At 46.0% G+C, this 11,099-nt stretch overlaps 1 protein-coding gene across 1 annotated transcript; it reads right to left on the bottom strand.

The window, feature by feature from the left end:
* Positions 1-3,984: 3,984 nt before the first annotated feature.
* Positions 3,985-9,969, bottom strand: LOC106562270 (tubulin beta-3 chain). Its single transcript, XM_014127039.2, has 4 exons — positions 9,702-9,969; positions 5,981-6,089; positions 5,650-5,760; positions 3,985-5,377 (listed from the first exon to the last, which is right to left on the bottom strand). The coding sequence occupies exons 1-4, from the start codon at positions 9,756-9,758 to the stop codon at positions 4,305-4,307; spliced, it is 1,350 nt and encodes a 449-aa protein (XP_013982514.1). The 5' UTR covers positions 9,759-9,969; the 3' UTR covers positions 3,985-4,304.
* Positions 9,970-11,099: the final 1,130 nt, after the last annotated feature.

Below are 11,099 nucleotides of genomic sequence, written 5' to 3'. Positions count from 1 at the left end.
GGAATATGTTCAGGGATTCCTCCGATGGCATTGAGGAGTGCACCACATCAGTCACTGGCTTCATCAATAAGGTCGTCCCCACAGTGACTGTACGTACATACCCCAACCAGAAATAATGGATTACAGGCAACATCCGCACTGAGCTAATGGGTAGAGCTGCCGCCTTCAAGGAGTGGGACTCTAACCCTGACGCTTATAAGAAATCCCGCTATGCCCTCAGACGAACCATCAAACAGGCAAAGCGCCAATACAGGACTAAGATTGAATCATACTACACCGGCTCCGACGCTCGTTGGATGTGGCTGGGCCTGCAAACTATTACAGACTACAAAGGGAAGCACAGCCGCGAGCTGCCCAGTGACATGAGCCTACCAGACGAGCTAAATCACTTCTATGCTCGCTTCGATACAATGCAGATAGCCCGGTTAGCCACTGTGCGGGAGCACTGGTTGGTTGGCCCAATTGAGGTAGTATGTACATGAATATATAGTTAAAGTGACTATGCATATATGATAAACAGAGAGTAGCAGCAGCGTAAAAAGAGGGGTTGGGGGGGCACACGATGCAAATAGTCTGGGTAGCCATTTGGTTACCTGTTCAGGAGTCTTATGGCTTGGGGGTAAAAACTGTTGAGAAGCCTTTTTGTCCTAGACTTGGCACTCCGGTACCGCTTTCCATGCGGTAGTAGAGAGCTGGGGCTGGGGTCTTTGACAATTTTTAGGCCCTTCCTCTGACACCGACTGGTGTAGAGGTCGTGGATGGCAGGCAGCTTAGCCCCAGTGATGTACTGGGCCGTACACACTACCCTCTGTAGTGCCTTGCGGTCAGAGGCCGAGCAGTTGCCGTATCAGGCAGTGATGCAACCAGTCAGGATGCTCTCGATGTTGCAGCTGTAGAACCTTTTGAGGATCTGAGGACCCATGCCAAATCCTTTTAGTTTCCTGGGGGGAATAGGCTTTGTTGTGCCCTCTTCACGACTGTCTTGGTGTGTTTGGACCATTCTAGTTTGTTTTTGATGTGGACACCAAGGAACTTGAAGCTCTCAACCTGCTCCACTACAGCCCCGTCGATGAGAATGGGGCGGGCTCTGTCCTCCTTTTCCTGTAGTCCACAATGATCTCCTTAGTCTTGGTTACGTTGAGGGATAGATTGTTATTCTGGCACCACCCGGCCAGGTCTCTGACTTCCTCCCTATAGGCTGTCTTGTCGTTGTCGGTGATCAGGCCTACCACTGTTGTGTCGTCTGCAAACTTAATGATGGTGTTGGAGTCGTGCCTGGCCATGCAGTCGTGGGTGAACAGGGAGTACAGGAGGGGACTGAGCACGCACCCCTGGGGAGCTCCAGTGTTGAAGATCAGCGTGGCAGATGTGTTGTTACCTACCCTCACCACCTGGGGGCGGCCCGTTAGGATGTCCAGGATCCAGATGCAGAGGGAGGTGTTTAGTCCCAGGATCCTTAGCTTAGTGATGAGCTTTGAGGGCACTATGGTGTTGAACACTGAGCTGTAGTAAATGAATAGCATTCTGACGTAAGTGTTCCTTTTGTCCAGGTGGGAAAGGGCAGTGTGGAGTGTAATAGAGATTACATTATCTGTACTCCCTGTTCACCCACGACTGCATGGTCAGGCACAACGCCCTTGTGGAACGGTCGTTAAGACACTAACAGCTTACAGACGGTAGGCAATTAAGGTCACAGTTACAGTGAGGGGAAAAAAGTATTTGATCCCCTGCTGATTTTGTACGTTTGCCCACTGACAAAGAAATGATCAGTCTATAATTTTAATGGTAGGTTTATTTGAACAGTGAGAGACAGAATAACAACAAAATATCCAGAAAAACGCATGTCAAAAATGTTAGAAAATGATTTGCATTTTAATGAGGGAAATAAGTATTTGACCCCCTCTCAATCAGAAAGATTTCTGGCTCCCAGGTGTCTTTTATACAGGTAACGAGCTGAGATTAGAGCACACTCTTAAAGGGAGTGCTCCTAATCTCAGCTTGTTACCTGTATAAAAGACACCTGTCCACAGAAGCAATCAATCAATCAGATTCCAAACTCTCCACCATGGCCAAGACCGAAGAGCTCTCCAAGGATGTCAGGGACAAGATTGTAGACCTACCCAAGGCTGGAATGGGCTACAAGACCATCGCCAAGCAGCTTGGTGAGAAGGTGACAACAGTTGGTGCGATTATTCACAAATGGAAGAAACACAAAAGAACTGTCAATCTCCCTCGGCACCATCGGACTTTGATTGTTGTCATTGTAGGCAATCTCAACGCTGTGCGTTACAGGGAAGACATCCTCCTCCTTCATGTGGTACCCTTCCTGCAGGCTCATCCTGACATGACCCTCCAGCATGACAATGCCACCAGCCATACTGTTCATTCTGTGTGTGATTTCCTACAAGACACAAATGTCAGTGTTCTGCCATGGCCAGCGAAGAGCCTGGATCTCAATCCCATTGAGCACATTTGGGACCTGTAGGATCGGAGGGTGAGGGCTAGGGCCATTCCCCCCCAGAAATGTCCAGGAACTTGCAGGTGCTTTGGTGGAAGAGTGAGGTAACATCTCACAGCAAGAACTGGCAAATCTGGTGCAGTCCATGAGGAGATGCACTGCAGTACTTAATGCAGCTGGTTGCCACACCAGATACTGACTGTTACTTTTGACTCCCTCTTTGTTCAGGGACACATTGTTCCATTTCTGTTAGTCACGTCTGTGGAACTTGTTCAGTTTATGTCTCAGTTGTTGAATCTTATGTTCATACAAATATTTACATGTTAAATTTGCTGAAAATAAACACAGTTGACAGTGAGAGGACATTGCTTTTTTTGCTGTGTTTATTTACAGCATGAGGAAGCTGGAGGTGGCAGGCCTACTGTGTTATGTGGGGATGCATTTTTGAGATTAGAGAGGCTATGACAAGGTCTGTGTGTTCTGTGATACTGTATAAAGAGCTGCTCTGTTCAGGGCCCCTTGCCACAGGCTCTAAGTGCTGAGGCATCGCCAGCATGTGATCCACCCAGCCGACTGGCCCCATACATTGTAGGAGAGAACACCAACAGCCTCCATCTCTCTAACCAGCGAGCGAGTCACTGCTCTTCCTGTTTCTTCAAGAAGTGCAGGTGTTCTCTTGGGATTGATTCATTTTTGAACGTGTCAAATTTGCAGCACTCTCCACATTTTACCTGTTCCTCCTCGTCCTGCAAATCAATTGGCTCTAACAGTATGCACTAGGGTTCCAGCCTCCTTTTAGAACAGGGGTAAGCAACCAGATTGATCCAACACCACACCTGACCATCTAAACTAATTGATCAGTTCAGTGATTGCCTAAATTCAACTCAGCTGGTCTTCCAGGTCAGTTAAATACAAACATGAGGTGCCTGTGACACTCCAGGACCAGGATTGCCTAGCTATTTTAGACCATACAGATAAGTTTGTAATTGGAAGGCCTTCAGCAGGCCATCTTGTAGATCAGCGGTGTCAAACTCATTCCATGAGAGCCCTAGTGTTTGCTCTTTTTTCCTTTCAATTAAGACCTAGACAACCAGGTGAGGGGAGTTCCTTAATAGTCAGTGACCTTAACCTGAAGTCAAGGGAGGAGCAAAAACACCCAGCCCTCTGTAGAATCAGTTTGACACGTTGTAGATCGTCCACCATCTTAGCTCCTCACAGCCTGTTCTAGCCAGACTCTACCCATGCTGCCCAAGGTGTGCCTCAACCTCCAGGGGACTGAGATCCAGTATTTTTATCCAGCATCTAGGTCACCTCCACATGGGACAGTCATGCAGTGGAGTCCAAGTTTAACAAGGCCCTGCTTTATCCTATTTTTCTGAAAGACCCCTAGTCATTGTACTGCAATACACTGTCCCCGTTTCCACGAAAAACAACTTCAGAAACCCTGAACAGTGTAGCAAAATAAGATGTATAATATTATTCATGTTTAATATCCCCAAACAAGTCAGAAAAGGCTGATTACAAAGTAAGCTTGAACATGTTTATTATAAGAAATTAAGGGCTATTCGTCATCAGTTTATGAGACACTTTATTTCACCCATTCAACTTAGTGGTCTGTCTGGGAGGTTTTTATCAACAGGATAAATCAACAGGAGGCCATGAGTTGGTCAGAGGGCTAAGGGAAGTGGGGCTAACAGTTAGCAAAGACACAGTGAGAGCAGGGAGGGGGATATAGGAAGGGAGTGTTATACAGTACAGTGTACACAAGGCAGATAATAATCCTGCTACACACCGACAAAGCTCTGTCGGCTGGGTTTACACAAGCTTGGCTCCTCTTCCAAGGTGTTCACCGGGCCTGGCTCTCTGACTCTTCCTCATCGTCTTCATACATCTCTCCCTCCTCCTCGGTGGTGGCATCCTGGTACTGCTGGTACTCTGACACCAGGTCGTTCATGTTGCTCTCTGCCTCGGTGAACTCCATCTCGTCCATGCCCTCTCCGGTGTACCAGTGCAGGAACGCCTTGCGGCGAAACATGGCGGTGAACTGCTCGGAGATGCGCTTGAACAGCTCCTGGATGGCAGTGTTGTTCCCGATGAAGGTGGCGGACATCTTGAGACCGCGGGGCGGGATGTTACAGACAGCCACTTTCACGTTGTTGGGGATCCATTCAACGAAGTAGCTGCTGTTCTTACTCTGGATGGCCAACATCTGTTCGTCCACCTCCTTCATGGACATCTGACCACGGAACACCATGGCCACGGTCAGGTAGCGTCCGTGACGCGGGTCGCAAGCGGCCATCATGTTCTTAGCGTCAAACAACTGCTGGGTGAGCTCAGGCACAGACAGTGCATTGTAGCACGCACTGCCACGCGCCGTGAGGGGGGCGAAGCCAGGCATGAAGAAGTGCAGACGGGGGAAGGGCACCATGTTGACAGCCAGTTTGCGGAGGTCAGCATTGAGCTGGCCGGGGAAGCGGAAGGAGGTAGTAACACCGCTCATGGTGGCCGACACCAGGTGGTTGAGGTCTCCGTAGGTGGGCGTGGGGAGCTTGAGCGTGCGGAAGCAGATGTCGTAAAGCGCCTCGTTGTCAATGCAGTAGGTTTCGTCTGTGTTCTCCAGCAGCTGATGGATGGACAGGGTGGCGTTGTAGGGCTCCACCACGGTGTCTGATACTTTAGGGGAGGGCACCACGCTGAAGGTGTTCATGATTCGGTCAGGGTACTCTTCCCGGATCTTGCTGATGAGCAGGGTCCCCATGCCAGAGCCTGTGCCCCCTCCCAGGGAGTGGGTGAGCTGGAAGCCCTGGAGACAGTCACAGTTCTCACATTCCTTCCTGACTACGTCCAGTACTGAGTCCACCAGCTCTGCCCCCTCTGTGTAGTGGCCCTTAGCCCAGTTGTTACCAGCTCCACTCTGACCTATAGGGCAACAACACACTTCAAGATAGAGCTTCAGCAGTTAACACTGCATGTGTACAGGAGCTACACATTTACATCATTTTAATGACATTTGGGAGCATTTACTGTAAGTAAATAGAAGCAAATGTCTTTAAAGGAAATATTACATCAGACTATTTATGTTGTTAGTGATAATGACAGAAGAGACTGTAAATGGCAGATTGTGGTTAGGCAGTAACAGCCACTGAGCACTGTGGCCATATTTAACCCACGTTGGACAGACTGATACTGACCGAAGATGAAGTTGTCTGGTCTGAAGAGTTGTCCGTAGGTCCCAGAGCGAACACTGTCCATAGTTCCTGGCTCCAGGTCTACTAGGATGGCCCTGGGGACGTATTTAGAGGCTGGGGAGACAAAGCAGATGTTGTTACCTGCAACGCCCTAATAAATACTACTGTATATCACAGTCAAGTTCAGGACAATAGGATTAAAGTGGATATTCTCAAGTCTAGATAAACCCCAAAGAGTGAGAGAATGTTCAACTGAAACAGGTCATTACAAGTATTGAGCAACAGGGCTTTTAGTGTTGTGTAGATGTGTATTTAGTTCCAGTATCAGACTCACATGAGGCCTCATTGTAGTAGACACTGATCCTCTCCAGCTGCAGTGGGGAGTCACCCTCATAGTTCCCTGTAGGGCTGATGCCATGTTCATCACTGATCACCTCCCAGAACTGCACAACACAAAGACAAACATTACCAGAAACACATAGTTCTATACAAGCAAAGTGGATGGAAACTTCAGATTTATAGTCGGGACCATATTGAACTATCACTTGGGTACTTGGAGGTGAAATTAGTGGGGGGCTCTAGTAAAAACTGTTAGGAGTGTGGGCCAATGTAAGTTGGGATAGTGGGCGTCTAGGCTTTGTCTGCCATCCGTCCTGGGTTCTGCTTCATTGATCCATGACCCCATTTAACCCAACAGTTAGTCCAGCTGTCTCCACCCTCCCCCAGGGCCTTGGGTCACTAGACTCATACTGAGGTAGAGGCCCTCTCAGGGGGGACGGACTCCATCTGGAGGCTCTCTCTGCTTACACACAGTGTTGCTAGGTAAAGAGACAAAAGAGGACACTGCCTAATGAAGTCCCCTTGATCACTTAAAATATGTATACTGTCACTGAGTGTATAGGCCAGTGTGTGTGTATCAGACAGAGACAGAGCCCTATGAAAATCTAAAATAGAACACAGACAGACACCCGCAGGCCCACAGACAGCACTATCAAGGGCAAACACAGGACACGTACTTGGACGGAGGACGCTAAATGGCCATATCAAGTCACAGATTAGATATTGTCCATTTTACAGTTTCTCATTACTATGCAATAGAAGGTCCTTATGTGCAAAGTGCTGTTCTCCTTTAATAAGCAAAAAACACCATCTGGGCATTCACTAAAAGCAGACACAAAAACACCAAAAAGATACTGTACGCAATAACAATGGTCTCTCAAAAGCCCCATAGTGATCCCATATTGGTATCAGTGTTAATCCCATATTTGTGTCACTCAACAGCCAGCCAGATGAAGTGACATTTACATTTTTTATTTCACCTTTATTTAACCAGGCAGGCTAGTTGAGAACAAGTTCTCATTTACAACTGCAACCTGGCCAAGATAAAGCAAAGCAATGAGACACAAACACAGATTTACACAAACAAACGTACAGTCAATAACACAATAGAAAAGTCTATATACAGTGAGTGCAAATGAGGTAGGATTAGGGAGGTAAGGCAATAAATAGGCCATAGTGGCAAAGTAATTACAATTTAGCAATTAAACACTGGAGTGATAGATGTGCAGAAGATGAATGTGCAAGTAGAGATACTGGGGTGCAAAGGAGCCAAAAAATAAATAACAATATGGGGATGAGGTAGTTGGATGGGCTGTTTACAGATGGGCTATGTACAGGTGCAGTGATCTGTGAGCTGCTCTGACAGCTGATGCTTAAAGCTAGTGAGGGAGATATGAGTCTCCAGCTTCAGTGGTTTTTGCAGTTGGTTCCAGTCTTTGGCAGCAGAGAACTGGAAGGAGAGGCGGCCAAAGGAAGAATTGGCTTTGGGGGTGACCAGTGAAATATACCTGCTGGAGCGCGTGCTACGGGTGGGTGCTGCTATGGTGACCAGTGAGCTGAGATAAGGTGGGGCTTTACCTAGCAAAGACTTAAAGATGATAAGCAATGACTTATAGATTAATCCAATATGGTGTCAGTGTGTTGACAAAAACAACCTTTCCTCTATCCAGACTGCTGTGACAAAGGGCACCACACCCAGTATGAAGACCATCTTAGGTCTGAGCTCTGACAATGGTGTCCCTCTCCCCAGGTGCTGTACTCCCTCCTCTGCAGAAGATACTCTTTAGTTCTCCAATTATCTATCCTGTCCCAAACAGATGTCCCCTGCCATCTAAATCGGTAATTAGGAGTTCCACTTGTTCCTTAATTATGGCTCTGTAACTCAATCTGGCAATATCTCTTCTAGGGGACAAACAAAGAAACAGAAAATAAATAAGAAAGGGAGAGAGAGAGATTAAAGGTAAACCGCTAGCGATAGAAAAATACAGAGTTAGATGACTAAAGAGTCTGTGGAATTTGCCCTCTCATTCTTAGTTACTGTCGCTACACTGGCAAAAGTGTAGAATTCTTCCGTTGTCATCGGACTTCATCCTGTACTGCATTAGCAATGGCAGATGTGTTGTGCTAGTAGACAAACTGCCATATCATAGTTGAGCATCAGAATGAGCTCAACATTGCAGTATATCAGATGACAAAAAGTCCCACTCCCAACACATTCTCTTCCCTTCCCCATCTCTCTGGGTTTCTCTTTGTTGGGAGTAACCTGAGCATTATGAACAAGTCATTTTCACAACTGCCCCATTAGAGAAACGGTGGTCAGAATCAGCAAAAGAGCCGAGTCACCAGTGAAATACTCCAGAGGGGAGTGAAGGAAAGTGGATACATGACAGGTTCACTTGTTCAGCTGTGGTAAAACAAGTATGTTTCAGCTGATGCTGTAGATTTGGTTCTGGGTAATGATGATTATGGTGATGAGGCTACGTAGCTGTCCGAAATCACTACAGAGCCTCATGAGGCTCAGAAAAGGCTGCCTTAAATGTTATGAATAATAAATGTCCCATCAGGCTGACAAGACAGTGTCATTCGTCCCCCATGTCTTTCACTCTGAAATGATTGCCATTTATGATCCACCATGTTGAACAAATCCATGATAAATCGTCTCCACCTCCAGTAGACTCTCATAGATCATAGTGAACTAATGTAGTCTATCCCCAGATGGTCAAAACACAACAAAAGAGAGGAAGAACTGTAGACCTGTTTAGTTTTAGATGGCCACGTACAGCCAGCCAATCAGGTGATGTTGGAAGTGCAGGTGATGCCATTCAAAACAGAGCAGCAACAAAATAAAAAGCTGTCTACTGTAGGCTAAAAAAACTGTCTCAGTCACACACAGTAAAAAATGCATTACAGCTTTAGACAGAAAAGTTTTCAGCATTTAGGCAATATCCTTCCTGAAGACTCACTGTGTAATAAATCATCAAAACAGACAGCAACCCAAACCACTAGTCCCTGCGATTGTAGGCTATTTGCAGTGGTAACTTAGGTCCAGTTATCATCATTTGATCCTCCATTAATACAACTTTGATGTACTGATCCAGTCAAATAGGTCATATGTCTATCTATATAGGCAATCAACTACTACAGCAACTGGAGGCTGCTTTGAGAAAGAGAGTTATACTTGTCATTGTGACAGTGGCCTGTAAATTGTGTTCGGGCCCTAAGTGGAGTGTTTGCGCAGCTGGACAAGCCTTTGTCTGGCCCCCTGCAGTCCACCCGAGGGCGTGGTAGTTTTCAACAGTGTCTCACCACGCCTGTCTGTGCATGACACACTCGCAGTTTAAAAAAGATGGTGGATCTCTGTCCGTTAACCATTAAAACAAATGGTCACAGTTCCGGTCTGGTTAAGGTGTGGGCTCTCCCGGTTTACTCAATTGACTGTGTATGAACCAAAAAAAGGAGCGAGTGAAATCCCCCTCTTCCTTTCCCGTCTCGGAGTTTAGTTCCATCTACTCATCTCTTTCGCAATCTGCGACACAGGCGGGGATCCCAAACTATTCAACTAAACTAACGTTACCGAGTAAACCCGCTGCCCCACAACTTCGGTGTAACAAAAAATATACGAATGCATTACATTAAAAAAGATTACACCACAAAGCTTAAAATGGCACAATAGCACTTGCGTAAAAATATTTGAAATAATCATATTTTGTTTATACCTTGGCTCCGATCTGGTTGCCACACTGGCCGGCTTGAAGGTGAACGATTTCCCTCATCCTGTCCTCTGTGAGTTATGTATGTCTTCTTGCGGATGTGGGCGAGTTGACTGGTGTGGACGAGTTGGAGAGGGCGCTGGTCCCAGTCGCACACGGAAGCAAAGGGATTGGTAAGTGCTGAGTGGAGGTTTTATCTTGCGCAGGTCTGCTGTGTGGCGAAACGGGTACTATGTTCCTTCCACCAATTTCTGACGTAATTTATGTCCTGGAGAGAGACGGTCGCTGACCAATGGCAGACACCTGCGGCAGAGCATCCAGTCAGGGGAAAACTAACGGGACGTGGCTGACTTGTAGACCGATATTTCATTTTCGAACTGGTTCAAATTTGGTGATGGTAAAAACCTCTTAAGGTTTTAAGTAACAAGAACATTTCCCAGGACATAGACATATCTACTATTGGCAGAAAGCTTACATTCTTGTTAATCTAACTGCACTGTCCAATTTACAGTAGCTATTACAGTGAAATAATACCATGCTATTGTTGGAGGACAGTGCACAGTTATGAACTTGAAAAGTTATTAATAAATCAATTAGGCACATTTTAACAGAAATACAATGGTTCATTGGATCAGTCTAACACTTTGCACATACACTGCTGCCATCTAGTGGCCAAAATCTAAATTGCGCCTGGGCTGGAATAAGACATTATGGCCTTTCTCTTGCATTTCAAAGATGGTACAACAACAAAAAATATGTTTGGTTTTTTTCTTTGTATTGTCTTTTACCAGATCTAATGTGTTATATTCTACTACATTAATTTCACATTTCCACAAACTTCAAAGTGTTTCCTTTTCAAATGGTATCAAGATTATGCATATCCTTGCTTCAGGTCCTGAGCTACAGGTAGTTAGATTTGGGTATGTCATTTTAGGTGAAAATTGAAAAAAAAGGGGTGGATCCTTAAGAGGTGGTAAGGGTCAGTAATAGATTTTGGCTAGTCGTAGCTGTCAAAGGGATGCCGGTCAGAAACACACAGACACACCACACCATCAACAACACTACGACCACGACCACCAACATTTGAAAAATCCCAGAGTCACGTGAAAGCAACAACACAGCTTAGTTAGATGTCAGGGAGATGAGAGGAGAGAAGATTATCTTAAATACTGAACAGTGTTACTGATTATTGCTCTGTGTGCACATAGTCTTGTGGCATGGTGCATTTTTTCTATAGACTAGGAGATCACTCACACCTACGTATCCTTAATGACAGAGATGAACAATTTCTGACAGCAAAATATTTTTTTACCAAAGTGAGTCCCATATTTGTAATCTCAGAAACATTATGATTCAGTATCGGCAGATTCAGAGAGGAAGAAGAATGGACCACGTTGAACACTG

This window comes from Salmo salar, chromosome ssa11 (genome assembly GCF_905237065.1).
Source record: "Salmo salar chromosome ssa11, Ssal_v3.1, whole genome shotgun sequence".
Classification (NCBI taxonomy): Eukaryota; Metazoa; Chordata; class Actinopteri; order Salmoniformes; family Salmonidae; genus Salmo; species Salmo salar.
The sequence above is the reverse complement of the archived record's forward strand: the minus strand, read 5'-3'. Positions and strand labels throughout refer to the sequence as shown.

Coding starts and splice junctions, on each gene's coding strand:
- LOC106562270 (XM_014127039.2), bottom strand. CDS start 9,758: ATGAGGGAAATCGTTCACCTTCAAGCCGGCCAGTGTGGCAACCAGATC. Junction 6,090..9,701: donor GCAACCAGATCGGAGCCAAG/GTATAAACAAAA, acceptor TGTGTTGTGCAG/TTCTGGGAGGTGATCAGTGA. Junction 5,378..5,649: donor ACCAGACAACTTCATCTTCG/GTCAGTATCAGT, acceptor GTTGCCCTATAG/GTCAGAGTGGAGCTGGTAAC.